The sequence below is a fragment of the Manacus candei genome, unplaced genomic scaffold (assembly GCF_025592945.1).
Source record: "Manacus candei isolate 608988 ecotype Guabito, Panama unplaced genomic scaffold, ASM2559294v1 h1tg000025l, whole genome shotgun sequence".
Classification (NCBI taxonomy): domain Eukaryota; kingdom Metazoa; phylum Chordata; class Aves; order Passeriformes; family Pipridae; genus Manacus; species Manacus candei.
Window position 1 is genome coordinate 10,018,860 of NW_026138073.1, and position 19,101 is coordinate 10,037,960.

Here is a 19,101-nt window from a genome sequence, read left to right on the forward strand (position 1 = left end):
ATCATTCAGCAGCCGGCTCGAGCAGCACCATGAGCTATAATAGGCAATTAGCTCCTGGCAGATTTATGTGACACCGTGTTTTATAAGCAAACAATCATGTGTGTTTAGTCATTAAATGGATCTCCTGTATCTAATGTTCACAGAGACAATCTCTTCCTTCTGGTCTCCCTGAGCACACACTCATCTCTCTTGCACCAGTATGGCCCCATAGACATCCATACTTTTGCAAAAGTGATGGAAATGTATCATTGGCAGCTGCCTTTGGTTCTGGCATGCACTGGCAAGAGGTAAGCGCTTGGCAATATCTGCTCTCAGAAACATCCAGACTCCATCTGAAGGTTAGCATGATGGGAACAGGAGATACTTGGTGCGAGGATGTCTCCCTACAATCCTGAAGAGGTGGGGGGCTGGGCAGGCACTTGCACAGCACCCTGCTGAGTGCTTGTATCCAACATTCCCCAGACATCTAGAGGTTTGAAAAGTAGTCAGTTTTAGTATTCATAGTTAATTTTAGATATACCTGCGCATGCTGCTCTTCCACGCATCTATTACACACTCGACGGAACCTGCTGGCTTTAATTTTTATTAGCACAAGCCTTGTTGAATCAAAATTAAGTGGGTATTTGGGAAGCATAATGTGAAGCATTACATTTAATGGTCTGTGTTCCTGTGTGGAGAAGGGCTGTCACATACGTCTCCTCTCTTCCCAAGACTCTGCGGTCTTTAGCTGCACCTGAATTTTCCCCGAGTTTATCGCTACTTCCCATCCTCTGTAAGCTGTAAAACTCCAGCTGCGACCTTTCAGGTGTGTGCTGCATCTTTTCAGAGATATGCCCTTGTTCTGGTATAAACGTGCCTGGCCTCGGGTTGTGGTGCGTGGGGAGAAGGCAGGTTTGGGGGACAGGTGGAGCTGTGCTGCTGGAGCTGCTCAACCCAGCCCAGGGAGAGCTTCTCCTCACCCTGTCTCACCCAGGCTTGACTTGACCCCCTCCCTTGTTCAAAGGGGAGCAAGTATCTGCCTAGGGCAATGCAAAAATGGTTTTTCCTCAGTCCTTGGCATGAGTCTGCCATGAGCCAGTCCCTCCGGATTTTGTGATGGCTGGGAGAGCTTGGGCGCTCACCAAACCGTGAGTGGTGTTTTAAACAGTGTCTCTGTTCCCCAACCTGTGGCTCCTTGTGGCTGGCACCCTGCTCCTGGCTAATCCCAAGCTGCTCCTGTTTGCTCACCAGAATGAGCATCTCTTGTGAGACTTTCAGAGGGTTGCAGAGTACAGCTTGCAGCAATTTGTTCTGAATTTCACCAGGAGTTTCCATGCCTTTTGGGAATTCTTGTGCTGTCTGTAGTTGAGACTGGGTTCTCCGCCTGCTTTGCGTCACCTGTGCAATGTAAAGCAACTGGAAACCAGCACAACAGTTTGCATGAAGGCAGCTATGTGAAACAGCTGGAGTGCATTAATACCTCGACTGGAGTGGAGTCTCATCCATCGTTCATACTAAACAGATGTTTGCTTTCATCACAGTGGTGCTCTGCTGATCTTTGGACATCAGCCTGTTTGGAGGATGGGGTGTCAGCAGAGCCTGAAGCCAAGTCAAGGCTTGATGGGAAGCAAGAAGTGGGGCAAAAACAGGAGCAGGACTCGTTGGAAGCAAGATTTAATGGGCAATTGAGGCAAATTTTTAACAGCTGATTTGATGAGGTCAGGCTGCACCAGTTCCAACATCAAATAACTTTGAAACTTTCATATTTCATCTTGTTGTCCTGCTGAATCTGATATTCCCTGGCTCTTTGATTTCTCTCCTTCTCCCTCCCTCCTTTCATTTTAAGAGAGGCTCTTGCTTTAACTTTCTTTCGTCTTTTAACTATAAGCTCATTCCATCTCTCACACAGCTCCCATGAATCCTCCTGACACAGCTGAGGATAAAAGCAGCCCAGGCGCATACATGGACCATTGCATAATAGATGGTTTGTGTGTCATAGTCTAAAATCTACATATGTTTAGATCTGTCATGAAGTGGGAACATCTGTATATATTCATATATAATGGCTTTTACCACATGAATGAATAATCCAACTCCCACGATTTGGTATATACTTTTTTTGAAACATTGCTACTTGTCTGAACGTTGAGAGAGAATCACATTTATGGGAATTAAGTCTTAGTAAGGTTTAGCAGAGCTTCGTGGATAAGCTGAAAACAAGTCTAAATGGGGTGCCGGAAATCTTTCTTTTAAAATAGTTAATGCTGTCTGGAACTTCTTCCTTATTTCTTGACTCCCACTGGCTTTTAAGCACTTTGCATCAGAATGCAGTGCAAATCTGGGATAAAGCACCTGATTTGCCACCTACTGCATTGAATGTCTTCTTGCATGATGTCACCTTCCAGCAGTACCAGCTGTCTTTGCAGTGCTCCTAGAAGGGACTCCCAAACCTTGGGGGCTGCACTGCGAGTTGGGGGCTCCAACTGGGGGATCACCCCATCGCTGGCAAACCTGGTTTTGGGACAACTTGGTGCACTGGCTCATGGGATGATGGAAAAAGCTGTTGGAGATATGGGCCCCCTTGCTTCAGAGAAAGGTGGGGACACTCTGCCTCTGCTCTCTGCTGGGTCAGGCTGGTTTGTTCTCCCAGCTCAGTGTGTGTGCAGTGCTGGCCCTGCCCTCGCTGCCCCTGGGGCTGAGCATGTGTCTGGCTGGGGGCTACACTTGGCCAGGGGGGTCTTGGTTCACCAGACTGCTCTGATTTTTCATAGCTCCTTCTGAAGCCATAGCCTAGTTGAGATGATAGGATCAGTGAAGTAGCAAACAAGGTCGTGGACACTTTTGATATCTGCTCCTCATAGTTTATTTTACTTTTTTATGCTAGTGCTGGCGGCGTCCTTTAGGTTTTATCTAAATCTGTTTTCTTGCTTCACTCCTTGATCCCTGGCTCATGCTTCTATTAAATGTTACTGCAGTGAAATGCATCTCTCCTTTTGCATGATTTGCCTGGGTTTTTTTGATTTGCTGGTTTTTTATTTTCTTGTGGTTTGCACGGATTTCCTTATTGCTGTCAGCACTGAGGTTGATTCACACCACGTATGGACCTGCATCAATCTCAGCCACCTCTTGAACTGGCACAGCAAATCTTCCAGATTTGATGCGTCATTTCATTTTCTTGGCCTTTTCCCTGAATCAGAGCAGACTTGTAATTGGGAGCAGAGAGAGGGTGCTAAGCTGGACACGTGGTGGGGTGACCTTCCTTGCAAAAGCCCTCCTGGGTGGCCCTTGCCCATTTGTTTTTAAATCCTGGTGGTGCAGGGGTTGCCCATGTCAAACTGATGCTGCTGCTGGAGATCAGCAGGGAAGCAGGATGGGATTCACTGTAAGACGGAACTTTTCCAAACTCCTGATCTGAGGAGTTATATTTTCTAGCAGGTTTCCTTAAGATTGGTTTACTATTCTTTAGTTGCTTTCCACATTGTATGCTGTAAGTTTAGCATAGATGCTAAAACTTTGCACGTGCTCTTGGAAGCATGTAATTTGCTTGTGTAACAAAGACTCTCTTGGAAGTGCTATAGGAGTAAAACAAAGAAAGGTATTACACCTGTGGTAAGTCCCTCTTCATAAATGATTGCCAGGCTGAATCTTGGCACAATGTCTTTTTGCCACCTTCCCTCTGTGGTGAATCCAGTAGGTTTTCTGTTGTTCTATCTACTGACTGACACAAGAAATTTGCTCTTGACTATTTACCTGCTGAACTGGGAGAAGTTATCTGGCTGTAGCAAAGCCCAGAATTAAAAACTGTTGTTTCAGTTTTTACAAAACTCAGGGATGTCTGATGACAGTTTTTATTACTCCACTTTTATTTCAGAATCATGCTCTAACTTTCTACTTCACAGCCATGTATATGTTGGGAAGTGGGTATTCCAGTTTTCCTCTGTTTGAAATTAAGCATCTTTTAACCAGAAAAAGGTAGCTCAGGGAAACCTTGTCAGTCATTGCTTTTGGTCTCTGCTGCAGAAATATTGATGTATCCTTCTGCTTCATTTGAGGTGGAATCTCAAGCTTTGAGCTATTCAAGATTGCAGAAAAGACTTATAATGGACAAAGATTACCTGTTCACTGAACTGGGATTTTTCTTTTCAGCCAATTTCATCCCAAATGGCACCTTCACCTGTTTTGTTTTTTGGGCATTTTTTAAGACTGGGTTGTGAATGAGGCATTCAAAATCCAGTCTCAACCCCTGCATAATACAGGTCAGAGTTTAGTGCCCGTGAACCATCCTCTGAATTGCCTGAGGAGTGACAAATAATTTTTAGAAAGATGACCATCCATCATGACAAGACACTCTGGACACAATGTCCAGATGGTTAATTCTTCACATTCAGTGGAAAAAGAGGACATGCACATGTTCCAATATCTAAGATGCATCTCTAGAGCTTTCATTCGCAAATTCTGGCTCTCTACGTCTCCAATGAAGAGTTATGTGCTCCCCTGCCATGCTCCTGAACCAGATCAGATTGCCTTTTCCCCTTCTCTTCACTACAGCACTACCTTGTACTTCTTAAACTCCTTCCCTCCCTGGGAAGTTAACAACCTCTTGATTTAACAGTTCTTTTGTAAGGTCTTGGAGGATGAAAGACAAGGGATACCATTTTTAAGGCAATCATTGTAGAGACCAAAAGGGAGTTTGTTAAAGGCAAAATAGGTCAAAGAATTTACTAAAACTATCACTGCAGGAAATTGATTTCCATTTCAAAAGATGGAAGTCCTGACTTCTCCCTGTTCTGTTGTGTCCAAGCTGTTGATTTGTGCTGCATGTTCCTGCCCAGGCTGTGCATGAGGGTGCTCAGTTCTTGGCTCTGCCTATGGCTCCTGAGTCCTGTGTTCCCATCACCTCCCTGGACCTCTTTGAATCCAAGCCCAGAATTAGGTAAGACAGGGTAGGTAAAAAACCCAAGACACCCAGATATTTTGTAGTTTGGCCATTGATAACTTTTTTTGGCTTTAACTATTGATATGTCAAAAATAAAAGCTTTTGCCTGCTTGGGCATAGACTTCTGACAAGTCTTCGTAGTTGGGAGGCAGCTTAGAGACAAACACTGTGCAGTGAAAGCAATTATGATGGTTTTCATTAAAACAAAGCTTGTTTTCCCTTTTTGACTAACTGCAGGGTTTTTAGACACATAAGTAATAGTGGCTGATAGGCTTAAGTGGCACCAGTTATTTGAGTGCTAAAGTTTAATAAACTGACAGTATTTAATTTCATTTGATTGAAAACCCACAATAGAGCAGTCTTTTTTATTTTATTTCACTCCACAGTCACTTAGCATGGCATTTGGTGCTTGAAAGAAGGGAAGTCTTCAGGGTTTGGATTCAGCAGGCTGCATTTCTTATGCACCTTCATATTCAAGAAAAAGTTTGGAAGCTTATGTGGAGTTAATAGGGAGAATTGTATTCCCTTGCCAGCTAGGATTTACTGCTGTCTGCTGCACAGATTGATAAACCCAGTTGTATCTAGTGAGGCATTCTTTCCTGGGAGTGATGTTAGACTTTATCAGTTACTTCTCACCGTATTACAATTGCTAACTTGGATAACTTTCATGAAAGATCAGTCTGCAAATGTGCCTTATTCCTCTTTAATTTTTACCCTTGAAAGGTGGTTTCTTCAGATAACGCAATCAGTATATCAGCAATATTTCATCTTTCCAGCTTAGTGTTGGACTCTCCCCACTACAGTCTACGCTGCTTAATAAGAGAAATTGCCAGATTGACTGGAAAATGTAACTTTAATAACATCATTTCAGGCACTAGAATCATTGAGAAATAATAATTTCATTGAGTTGGTTTCTGCACTGTTCTTGTCTCTCATGCACAAAATTACTGTGAGTGCTCTGTGTGTGTCTGTGCCTGCAAATGACCTGCAAGGGGATGAGGCACTGTGTGGATTCCCCTGCCACCAGGTCATTCATAAATATAAACTGACGAAGCTGCCTGAAATGCCTGGATGGGTGAGAGGGATTGCTGGAAGTCTCTATCCCTTTCTCTCTTTCTTTTTATCCTTTAACACTAGAAATTGAAATTGCTGGGGAGCACTTAAGAAAAGTGAACTGGAGAGGGCTCACTGAGTGAAAAGGGATGTTCTTGGTGTGGATGTTTTTAGAGGATTCTTTGGAAGAGATGGATAAAAGTGAAGTTGCTTGGGTTTTCTTTGGGAAAAGCTGTTTGTGCTGAAGACCCAGCCTATGCAATGCTTCAAGAAGCTCTTAATAAACCTGACTTCATGCACAAAAGCATATCCTCACCAGAATGGGGAAAGAGTCATCCTTGATACTTTTAAATTAAAGAAATGAAATCACAGGCTACTTCAGAAAAACAACATAAGCTCCTCTGTGAGCAAAAGACAAAAAGAGCACTTATTTTCAACAGTTTTGTATCCAGTATCCCTTGGACTCCTCCCTACCATGCAGAGGAAAAGGAGTGGTAAAGCTGGTCTGGAACTGGTTTACACAACAGCTCTTTGCTTTGCTGAGAGAAATAATCTGAGTTTTTTCTACTCAAGACACATTTTTACTGAAAGTTATAAGACTATAATCTTTTTTTAAGCTGCTATCTTTCCCCCCAAGGTTGATGGATATTGGCCACTGAGTTCCAGAGGTGCAACAGGACAGTAGGTGGATGGATATACACACAGCAGGTGAAGTTAATTTTTGCAGGAAACCAGGGAAAAAAAGAGAAACTAGGTTTAATAAAAAATTCTACTTACTTTTTCAAGTATTTATTCTTCCACCTCTTAGTACAGCTCGAGTGGAAATTTTGAACTGCTTCCAGGTCCTCTATCACACACTCCCTCAGATGTGCTTAGATAAATAAAGTTACTCTGTACTGGCTTCCAAAGCAATAAAGGGGACAAAAAATACATTGTAGTGATGGCTCTGGTGTATAAAAGACGTGACTGTAATGGCAGGTTGACTGCAGATTCTTAAATTGTGTTTTTTTCTTTTATTCCCTTTTATGCTTTTTTATGGAATGCCATGTATTCAGTGAAAGCATGAGGAGTACCAGATGTTGGCACTGCAAGCTGGGTCCAGCATTTATTCTTATCAGATGGGACTTGGATCAGTCCTTAGGAGGTGTTTAATATCCTTTGAAAGTCGATGTGGGTTAAATCTCTCCAAAGCCTGGCTTCTCTGCAGAGACAACTTAAATGGGCTTTGTGCACATACACACTGAAGTAGATCATCTGCTTGTTTACTAAATGCAGAAACTCTTCTCACATCTTCATGAGAAGCAGGAATCTTCTTTCATAAGTGTATTGTACCTGCTTAGAGCTTGCAGGGGGTAAGAAATAAGCTCTGGTATCCCTTGGAAGCCAACCTGCTTGGCAACAGGTACATGTTCTGGCTCATATCTTGCTCCCATAAAGGCTACTGCTATGCAAATAACTATCTACAGCATTTCAGTTGAAAATGATTGCTTGAAACAAATTATTCCTCTAAAAGTAATTTTGGTTTCTTATTAAAAAGAAAAAAAACAGAAGAACAAAGCACGGATTTTCTGTTGAACAATAGGCTATTATATCTTTCATAGATCTGATTCCTGTGAATAAAGCAGCAGGTGGTTATGAAATTATACATGCCTGAGAAGGGTTGGTAGGTGAATGAATATAGTCTTTAGAAGAAAAGGAGAGACGTGGCGGGTGTGGGGAGATGAATTTCATGCTGTGTCTATCAAGGCGAAGAAATTAAGAAGCACAACTTCCTCTTGGAAAGACCTCAAAGTTTGGACTAGTTCTTCCTGGCTCGGATACCAGGAGCAACAGCTGCACAAATGGATGGAGGAGCTGCCACAACAACCTCTGAGAGCACAAGAAGCTGCAGTCAGTGGAGCACGTTCCTAGCCTGGGGTTGGGGGTGCAGCATCGTTGCAGTAGGGCTGGCGCAGGGACTGGCAGCAGGTTGATAATGCTTTTTCCACCAGAATTATCTGGGAAAATGGGAGAAAGCTCAGTCGCCATCTTTGGGGTGAGGACTTAATTTCCAGCAAGTGTGGTTGTATGTTTTGCCTGTTTTCTCTGGGTGTTCACTCAGAACTTTGTGATAAGAAAAGTTAAGAGGAAACATTTCCCCAAGTTCTCATTTGTCTCTGAGTGCCTCCTGTGTATGTGCTGGGAGGGGATTTGTTGCCAGTAAAGGGACAAATATGAGGCTCTTCTTTGCAACAGGCAGCCTCTGCCATTTGTACTAGATTTGTTGATACATGTATTTATGAAATTAGGGAGAAGCTGCTCCTAAAATAGCTTGGTTTGTTCCATCTGAGCTTGCTGGTAAAAGGGAAATTTTTTAATCTTTCTGGTGCAAAGGAAGGGAAAAATTTTCAAAGCCCTGCTTGAGTCTGAGTTAGTGCTGTGACAGGATCACATGGGGGCTTTCCTGTGCTGATGGAGGGAGAAGATCTGTGATGAGTACTGAGTTTTTCACTGGCATACTTCCAAGAGCCCCACCCCAACTCCTGGAGAATAAAAACCCAGGAAACACTGAGCCCTTTGAAGGTTGGGTTGTTTTTTTTTCCTTTTGGATGCAACCAGCAAAAATCAGTGTGATGACAATGAAATTGTGCTGCAGAATCCTAAAGCAACAGGGACTTTTTTTTTTTTTTTCTTGTTCTAAGCACTTGACAGAAGCATGGCCTGTCTTGCCTAAGGATTTAGTGTAGTTGTTGCTCTATGCTTGGGCTAGGTTTATATAAGGCAGGATCATGCTTTAGCTCAACTTTTGTAGTATTCCAGGAAAAGCAGCTCGGAGATTACTGATGGATGTGTTTCATCCATTTGTTTGGGTTCTATTTATTTATTCTCTTTAATGATACAGAACCAAAGCAGTGCATTTCTAGAGATGGGAAAAAGAACTGAGCATCTGTACTGGCCTTAGTGAACTCATGTACAAATTTCCGAGGGCCTAAGGAGCTGTGGATTTAGTTGAGCAGAAGGAAATTCAAGCCACCTGCTGAGGAAGGCTTGGGGAAGGTGGGATCCTTTGTGCAAACAGTCTCTTGCCTGAAGCAGAGACATGGGAGGAGCTCTTGCTGCATAATTAAGCAGCTTCGGGAAATCATGCAATCTGTTTGTAACAACATTCAATGGGCTTTTTGTTTTCCTGTCCTCGCCTCTCTGGACCTACTTTTCTGGTGTTAAAGGCTAATGCTTTGAGGATGGGAGGCCACCACTGTGCCACTCTCCTGCAGAGCCGTCTCCGACCTGCTGAAATAACCCAAACTGCCTGGGGGGAGTGTGCTGGAGGGTCGGTTGTGTACAGCCTTGCAATCAAACCCAAATCCATTTCTGGTGCATAAGATGCCTCCGTGTGTAGATGCCATGTGCAGTGCCAGCCCGGGGAGGGGTGAAAGGGTTGTGTCACTGTCCTCTGATGATGGTCCAGCCCCTGGCCAGGCCATGTCATTTGGGAGCTAAACAACAATCTGAGATTCAGAACAGATATGAGTGGATATATCACTTTTCCCTTCCCCTCCTTCTAGTAATATCTAACTTTTTAAAGGTGATTAGGTGTCTAAAGATACAGTAGATGATTATAGTCTGATTTTGAAGTACATGTCTGCATCTTCAGGCACTCAGAGATCTTTAAAACCCCAGGCTTTGGAGACTAGCTCCCAGGGCCACAGTTTGAATCATCACTAGCTGCCTGACCCACGCTCATGTACCCGACTGCTCTTTGCCTGACTACAGATAAATGCCTCCCTTGACTTTCGAAAATAATTCTCCTGAAAATGGACCAAATCACACTTAGTTTTAGTCATTTGAATTTCTACTTCCAGCCTCATGCTTTTATTCTAGCAAAAACTACTGTCTTGCCTTAGCACGAACAGCTTTTGGTTCTTAATGCTGGTTTAGTATTCATTTCTCTAAACAAGGAGTGCAATTACCCTATAGCAAAATAACTGTCTCCAACTGTCTTTTTTCCATTAAACAAATGGGAGGTTTTACCTCTTGGTCTTCCCATAAGATTAATGCACTTTCTCTGCGGGAACTGTCTTAAAGCGATCCAGGAATCTGAACAACTTGCAGACTTCAAGCCTAATTGCTACAGAATCTTATTTAGACAATGCTGATTTTCATTAAGAGGTGATCTCTGCTAATAACATAGACTAATAACTCTTCTAAATGAAAAAAAAAAAACCTTCCTATTTTCTCCTACAGGCAGGGATAATTAACTCCTAAATCAGTGCTCTTTCAGAAGAAGCTTTTTTTTCCCCATTTTAACAGAGTTTGGCTTGACACCTAACTGATGTCAGGAGATACTGGTTCCTGTGCTCACAGAGATAGTGGAGTTTGTCCTGAACTTCCTTTCTTCCTGGCCCTGATACTTCAGTTAAAGCAAGGAGATTTTTCCTACTCCTTCATCTTTCCAGGTTGTTTTTGGGGAACGAGATAGGGATTATCTCTTCTTTATTATCACTGTGCAGGATATGTACTACTGTATGGCACTGCTGTTGCAGGGGAGGAGAGCTCAGAACCCTGTGTGAAGGTATAGGGACTTGGGAGCTCTTCTCTCCCTGGTGTTACTAAGCCACTGAAATAGCAAAAACTGTTGTCAAAGACTTACAGGAACTTTCTGTGTTGTCACGGATTCCCATGGGATCAATATATGGAAAGGGGTGCACTCTCGGTTTTATTGAGGGTCTTATGTCCTTGGTGAGCTTTTCTGAAAGACCTAGAGCCAGCATTAACATTGCTACTTCAAAACCATCAATTACATAATCTTTTCTTTGGAAAATTTCCAACTCCCTTGGTGTGAGAGAAAAAGCTTGAAAAATACAACTCTAATAGCTCCAGCACTGATTGCTTGCAAAAAGAACCTGTGCAGGATTAAAAAAAAGAGTTATTTTCCCAATTTTAGGGAGTAAATAGATTCATGAATTTTCAGTGCTTGGGCTGGTGCTGCGATTTGGGCCGACTGAGCAATCAGGCTGGTTACCAGCCTCACCTCCCAACTGATGCTGTGCTAGGCAGGAGAAATAACTGAGAGCACAAAGAGAAGGAGTTCCTTGAAAAAGAAAAAAACCCAACAAAGTAACCCCTACCACAAAAAAAAAAAAAAAAAAAAAAAAAAAAGAGCTCATAAAACAGTGACTCCATTAATACCAGCTTGAGTGGCAGAGCAGGAAATCGGCTGCAAATGAACAAAGCGCCGCGCGGCAGGGGATGCTCATGCAAGCAAATGCCAATTCCCATTTCGGCAGGCGGCGTGTGGCAGCTCCCTTTCCTGTTCAAACGCTTTAGCCAGATAATGAGTGAAAAAACCCAAACATTTTTCACATAATCAACTGAGTTTGGAAGGGAGAAGCAATAGAGGAAGGGGAGCTGTGGTGCTAATTACTTGCCGGCTGACGGGGCTGTCAGCGTGGGACGGGGCAGGGCGGGGAGCTGCTAATTGCCGGCAGCGGCTGTAGCTCGGGTCACTGCTCTTGACCACTTGGCTGGTGGTGAAAGTTGTTGTTAACGCACAGGCAACCCGGTTGCTTGCTGAACGGGAAGCCGAGGCATGTTTGCCAACAGCTGTTGGGGTAGGGAGGGAAACCAGCAGCGAACTGGGGTTTCGTATCAACATTGATTGGGGTTGTGATGGGGAAATGAAGCACAGAAGGGTGCTGGTGGCTGTCTGGTCCAGGGCGGTGTGTTTATGTGAAACAGATGGTTCACTGCTTTAGTTTGCCAGCAGATTATGGAGCTGGCTTTGAACCATCTTGTGTGGTTTCCCAGGAATGCAGGGATCCCATCCGCAGCAGAACGTTGCTGCCTTGAGCGTGTTAGCTGGGGTCAGAGCTGTCAGCAGTGCTCTCAGGGGGAAGGCAGCTGCACTCGGGGGTGTCCTCACCAATGCAGTGTCCAGTGGGACCGAAGGCACACTGATGCTCCAGAGCCATTGAGAGGCTCCAGCCCAGGATGTCTCAGAGTGTATTGCAGGTGCCATTTGCAGAATTACCTCCAGTGCTGAAAAAGCAGCTTCGTGCTGGGCATCTTGAGTTTTGGGTTCCTCTTCCAATGTACTGTTGCATTTGGGAAAGAAATAAAGGGAGGTTGTAGCTGTTGGTCTGAACGATGTGGGCAGGGAGCAGTTAGATCAACATTGTCCTGCTCCTCCCCTGGGAAATGCCACCTTGCTTTATACTCCCAAGCTATCTGTGTTAATCTGACTCTGCAGTTCTGCAAGGGGTGGGATGACAGAGGGAAGGTAAGGCAAGATATTAGGAAAAATCTTCTGGGCAGAGAAAATAAGGTGAACATGGCCAATGGTGGCAGAAATTGAAAGCTCTGAATTTGTAACACTGTCAAACAGCTACTGAAGAAAAGCTGGCATAGTTTTTTTTTTTTTTTTAATTGGATGCTGGAGCTAAACTGTCCCAACTAAATTAAACTTCTTTCCAGAGTCATTAAGCCCAGATTAACCCTGATCCTGGCCTCCTCATCACCCAAGGAGCCATTACTATTAAAAATGCAAATTTCATGTTCAAGCCTTCTGCTCTCTGAGTGATTCCAGGCTGTACCAGCACCTGTCTGAAATCAGTGGCCCACCTTGGTGCTTGTTGTAACTCACCTGCTGCTTTCACTGTCAGCTTTGAGTAATGCTGCAAGATCTCCATGGTCAGGACAGTGCTGTTTTACCCTACCTGTTCTTCCTCTTTTTTTTTTTTTTTTTTTTGAAAAGCACAGCTTTGTTCCCCTGTTTCACAGAGGTCTGAATGTCTGGGTACCAAAGTTAAAGTGATTTGGCAGTAGTGGTTTGGCATAGTTTGGTGATGCTCCAGGCCAAGTGCTACTTCTTACTTCATTAGAAAGCTTCAGTTTAGTGGTGATGAAAAAAACATTCAAAGTGACACACGAGGAGAGTCCAGGGCCTGGATATCTACATTGTCCTACTGTGGGCTGCAAAATTTGGGCTGAAAAACTAAATACTGTTAATTTTTCAGCTTTTTATGCTTGAAAGTGCAGAGTTGACCAAGCCAAAACTTTTCACTGAGTTTTATCAACTTGTGAAGTTACTTCAGCTGGGGCAACAAGAATTAACACTGGATAATTTTTTCTGTTATTTTTTTTCTTAATTACTTTAGGTGGAAGCTTATTTCATTTTACTTTTAAAAAGTGTTCAAGCCCTTGGGCTTGAGCATGTGATTCAGTTTACAATATCATTTTCTGTTTGTGGGGGAAATGGGCTGCCAGCAACTGAACATTTGGTTTGGCTCCTCTCTGTACACACCCCTGGAATGGGGCTGAACAAAAGTCATTCACTTTGTATAGAGCCAGACAAAAATCTTCTCTGTAACTTAAATATAACTTAAGGGCTGTGGACATGAATAAATGGATAAGGCTTTCAGTAACCCATATTTATACTGTCACGTACAGCTTCTAAACCTTCACAGCTATTGAAAAATTTGGAATGGCAATCCAGGAATGTGGTCACTGAGAATGGGAGTTATTTGATACTACATGGTTACTGGAAATTCTTGATTGAAAAAGCACCGGCTTTTTAGGAAATACTATAAAAATAGACATTTTTAGGTGGATGGCAATGACATCTGTAGATCTCTGCAAATAAGCTCTGTGATAACTCTGTAGGAGTGTTCCAGTAGGAGAATACAAAGATATTTAGATACTTTAAATTTCAGCTTATGCTGGGTGCTGCATTTACAGTGCATAATACTATTCTCTCTTTGGCTTTTTTTTTTTTAATCACTTAAGAGAAGGTGCTCTCTATGTTGTACAAAGGCTGGAACAGCAGCAGGAAAATGTGACTTTGAAATAATGGGATCTATAAGAATAGGCAATTTCATTCAAGTATAGTGATTTAGTGCCCTGTTAGTGTCCTGATGTATAACTCCATTTCCAAAGACTATAAGTTTCTTCACAAGCATAATGACAGGCTTAAAACTTGAGACTAATGCCACAGCTTTCTCTGTCCTCAGCTCTTCCACATAATTGCAGGAGTAAGGGAATTTTGTTCTCTCCTAACAGATTAGTTCCAAGAAGAATAAATCAGATAATGTTATTGCCTTCTTGTTTCCTTCCCTCCCTCTCTATAAGATGGGATAGCCCATGTGGTGCAGTGCAAAGCTGGGGCTGGGTGTTGTTTTTCCTTGCCTGAAGTCTGTGATACAGATGTGATCCCAATCCCAGTGTCACCAGGACAACTTTTTAAAGTGCTCTGGTTCAGTTGTTTGTGGCTTTTGGTACTAATTTCAGCTTCTGTGTTTGCTCTGCTCGCAGACGATGGCCCTTACTCGAAGGGGAGCAAGGACTCTGGTGGGATGGACACAGCCCTGGTCTCCAGGAGGCAAAGCATCCCAGGTAAAGGAGGGGATCAGCTTCTGCCCTAAAACTTTGTGGCATCTGTTACACTTTACCTGGATACCCCTAGAATGGGTAAACCCCTCCAAACACTAGTTTTGGTGCATCTATCAGAAAGGCTTTTTCCTGGAGGGCAAAAATGGATGGTAGTAACTGGTCTCAGTGAGTGGTATGTTACTGGTGCAACCCCTGTCTCGTGTAAAACCCTTGATAGTGGCTACAGGGAGACAAGAAAGGACTGATTCCTGCGCTGGACTGGCACCCACAGAGAAGAAAACAGCAGTAAAGGAGAGAGGGAAGAAGCGCTGCCATAGCTGAGCCTGTTGGGTGACTTGGAGTATCTGCCAAGCTTTGTATTTGCCATGTGGGACTAAGTTTGTTTGGATATTTAGTCAGTCACAGCAAATTTTTGTGTGAGCTAAACCTTCCCATGCAGAAACACCTCTGGGGGCTGAAAACGAAGTGAAGAAGTGATAATATGTTGCCTCTGGTGGTGCTGAACTTCGTCTGCCAGCAGGTCTGGATGGGCTGCTCATTTCCTTCCTTAGGAAAGCCAAGGTCTTGATTTTGACTTTTGACTGTTAATGATCCAGTCAGAGTTTAGTTCAGTGTGTTGTAGAGGATGAGGCCCTTCTGCTATTGCTTCATCATTCAGCAGTTGTTCTAGGGGATATTCTGTGTCTTCTGGGGCTTCTGCAACATAATACTGCTGTACCACAACTCTGATGGGGAGAGGCTCACAAGAGCCAGTATGTCCAACCTCCTCATTGAGGCATCTCAATGGGGAGGGCAAAATTCAGATGTGCTCTTTCTGCCCTGGGATCCTTTGAGCAGCAAAATCCAAGCAACAGAAGAAATCCAAGACTACTCTTATATGGCACTCAAAGACTGTGTCTTGAAGGCCCAGATCCTCCATAACCAGCTCACTATGTATGTCTGTGACAGTGGCAGTAGATTTATAGAGGCATTAGTCAAAATCCCTTATTGCTCTACTTCGATCCACTGATCTCAGGGACTTCCCTTTTTTTGAAGCAGTGATTTCTCCTTGAACCCGTCACAATGGGTAATTGCACTCTGGGAGTTCTCATTTTAAACACTTATCAAGGATCGAAATTAAACCCCATTGAAGAGCTAATAATCTCCCCTTGCAGCACCATCTGTGTTGATCAGTTGTGTCTGTAGTTGAGAGGAAATTTGCAGGATAGTGCCGGATGGTGTTCCTTCCAGCACGGTGGGGAGTCCCACCAAAGTTTCTGGCAGACCCTGGGATCCTGGCTTGGTGAATTAAAAACTAAGTTACTGCGGTTGGCAGGGGATCAAAACCTGACTTTAAAGAGCAGAAGTATTATGGACCTGACATTTTTACAACGAGCTGCCAGTGCCACGTTAAATGGGTGCCCAGCAGGGCCTAAGCGCCTGCCAGACGTGCTAGATTGCAAAGAGGTTCCCTACTCATATTATCAAGTGCACAAATTATTCTTGGAAGTGCTTTACGAAACAGGTAGTACATGACAGGATGCTAAGTGAGGTGCAATTTCTGGTGTCATGGTGACTTTACAGAGGAGCAAAGTGCTAGTGATGAGGCACCACAGTGCCAAACGAGGCTGTGTTTTGGATGGAGGGAGAGAGCCCTGCACCAGCATGGATCTTCTTTGTCAATATGCTATTTAAGGGGCCCTGCCTTGCTCTGGAAATCACAGTATGCGAGAGGTTTCAAAAGTTCCCTCACCAAACAGCATCTCATCCAAGCCTGGTGAGGTTTGCTGTGCAAACAAGCTCCTGGGCCATTTGCAGCGTGGATTTCAGTCCAGATCTGTGGGACAGCTGTTTGTCATGTGCTGCCAATGCCCATCATCACCTTCTCCTGCACAGCCTTGGAGAAAGGTGCCCTGTGTGAAGGTGACTGGTTTCCTCCTGTAAAATTGTGGGAGACAGTAGAGATGGATGGATCACATTGTAGACGAATTGTGTAAAAGCTTCTTAGAGGAGGCTCTAAGATGTGGAAGGTGGCAAGATGTGGAAGTTGTCCTATTTGCCCCAGGGCTAGTCACCCTTTGAGCAAAGAGTGTGAGGTCTGTCATATGGAGTAGTACAGAGCTGCCTTTTGCCAAGTCTACAGAGCTCTTGGTCTTTCCTTGGGCCAGAGCTGGCTCTCCTGCTAACTTACTGCCCTTGTCTGTGCCAAATCCAGAAGATGGAATAGTTTAGGGACCCTGTTTTTGTAAAATCCAGACATGAGCTGTTATGGGATCAAAACTGATACCAGATTGGGCTTATATGTAGGTGCTGGACAGACAGGAATGTTGTCTTGGACTAGAGCAAGGTAAAATATACACTGCCTGCAGCACACAGAGAGCAGTACTGCTACAGCAGGTGGGGGGTGTTCACCCCCTAAACTTTGACATATGTATTATGGCAGGCAGTGCATGTGGAACCAGTCACATAAAAGTGACTTGTCTTCAATTCCAGCTGTAGATGAGGTGAGTAATAGGGAGTTTGACTTGGACCAGGTGCAGATGGATGGGTAAACTGCTGTGAATGAATGCAGGTCATGTCTCCTTCTCCTTCCCCTAATGATTGCAGGATCCTACTCCTCTTCACATTATGTTCTTTATCTCCCAACTGTATTGATGTCTCAAGATATTTTTTTAATCGCAGTATTTTAAGATCCACCCTGTTCTGTCCATCCTGGCAGCTACTGCAGGTCCACAGCATCTTCCTAGCATGTGACTGCCTGACATGTAGCCCTGTTAGCACCCTCCCCTCTCCATATTAAGGGAGATCCCTGAGGTGATCTCCCTAGACCATTGCTGAGATCCCATAATCCTGGTTCTGATTTCTTTCACTGCCTTCAGCACCTTGAAACACAAGGTTTTTATTCTCTCACAAGCCGTCATTCCTCTGCCTTATCTTCCTTGGTCCTGCCTGCCAACCCTGCATGCAAACACTTCTGTGGATCTACCAGGGCACACTTCTGTTTCACAACTTAATTTTAAATAGACTGATGCTTTCTCTTCATGCTTGTACAAATCATCCCCGGTCTTCTTTCCCACTACCTCTAGGAAAAGGATGTCCTTAAGATTGGGAGGAATGTGCCTTCCACTGAGATGTTTGTCTTTATTCCTGATCTTTCAGAGGAGTTCAGAGGGGTCACCATCGTGGAGCTGATTAAGAAGGAAGGAAGCACCCTTGGGTTAACCATTTCAGGTGGTACAGACAAAGATGGAAAGCCAAGAGTCTCCAATCTGAGGCCAGGAGGACTGGCTGCAAGGTGAGAAATGGAAATGGGTGCAGAGAGCACAGCAGAACTGGAGAGTAATAGTCGCATGTTCCAGCTACTGAATGAATAGAGTTATAATTAAGGTTGTTGGCACCCAACTCCCTTTTTTCAAGTGCCCCAGAATGCAAAGTTGTTGCTTCAGTAAGTAGAACGTCTTCTATTTTGAGTTATTTCCTATGCTCTGTGCAATTATGCTCTGAAATTTTGTGTAGGGATATTAGGGATTCTGTGAAATTAGGCAGCCTTGTCAGGAGAGCTGCATGGTACAATACATCTTGATCAAGCTAAGTGGTTTAATATTGTATCTGCTCTGAATACTGAGTCTGTAAGTAACGTTATTGGCTCAGAAAAGGAATGGGCAAAGAGAGGTTCCAAGAAGCAGAGAAAGGGAAGGAGTATTTGAACAGTTTTGCAGAAAACAGGCAAAAGGAAAGAAGTTTTCTTTTTCCCTGCTGGATTTTTTTCTTCAGACAGCTCTTGGTGTGCTTTTCTTTGACTAATTGCTCTACATGAATGGGAACTGAGCAACAAAAGAGAGGTTGTGAACGCGTACGCTGCGGCTGTTGCTATATGTACAGATCTGAACACTTGTCACCAGGAAAGATAGATGGCTTCAATTTTAGCACTTCCCTGTGATAGCAGACAGCTGAGATCAACCCAGCATTGGTGGCTTGTTCAAAAACTCCTCCAGTTACCAGCCAGCCGTGCCCAGGCTGGATGTAGCAGAGACTTTGTGCTACCACTGCTTTTTTTTGCTTTTTATTTCTTTGCAGAAGCGACCAGCTGAACGTCGGGGATTACATCAAGTCAGTGAATGGCATTAACCTGACCAAGCTGCGGCATGATGAGATCATAAGCCTGCTGAAAAACGTGGGCGAAAGGGTAGTGCTGGAAGTAGAGTACGAGCTTCCGCCAGCCGGTGGGTGCCTCCCTCATAACGCTGCTCTCCCTCCCTGGCTGCTTTTTGTCCCGGGGTGCAGATGGACTTGCTCGTGCATTGGCTGCCATGGCCAAGGCAGTGTCCAGGGGCATTTTGACGTTGCCTTCATCTGCTCTCAGCGCGGCGGCGGGTGCTGCGGAGCTGTGTGCAGTCGGAGCAGAGCGCTTTTTCCAGCACAGTGGGTGCCTGTTCATGCACACCGGCAGGGAATGGCTGATTAGGTCTGTCTTGCCTCGGAGTGACTTGGTAGCGCAGGCCAATCTGCCTCCTGATGCTGCTTCAGCTTGTTTTTCTTTTTCCCTTTTGGAGTGTGGCTACGGGAGGTTTTATTCAGTCTTAAACATGTATTGCCAGATGCTCTTTTCAGAACTGTGGCAAGTGCTGTTAGTCCTCAGGATGCTTTGAAGTGTTATGTGTTTTCAGAAGGGAAGCTGAAGCAATCTGCTCTCCAGCTAAGGGGCCCTGGCAGGAGCTGCCAAGCCCAACTCAGTGGACTTGTGTCCTGATGTGGGAGACTGTGTGCTCTTGCCCTCATTCGTTTTG

At 44.2% G+C, this 19,101-nt stretch overlaps 1 protein-coding gene across 8 annotated transcripts in view; it reads left to right on the forward strand.

Moving 5' to 3' along the window:
- The window catches only part of GRIP2 (glutamate receptor interacting protein 2), a 278,368-nt gene that overhangs the window by 204,044 nt on the left and 55,223 nt on the right, over positions 1-19,101 (forward strand). For all 8 annotated transcript variants that reach the window (XR_007904685.1, XM_051788511.1, XM_051788510.1 and 5 more), the window contains 3 exons: positions 14,258-14,338; positions 17,474-17,609; positions 18,392-18,537. Coding sequence is in view for 7 of the 8 variants with exons in the window: in XM_051788511.1 (XP_051644471.1) it covers positions 14,258-14,338; positions 17,474-17,609; positions 18,392-18,537 (363 nt within the window). In the remaining variant the exon portion in view is untranslated. The remainder of the gene's footprint in view (positions 1-14,257; positions 14,339-17,473; positions 17,610-18,391; positions 18,538-19,101) is intronic.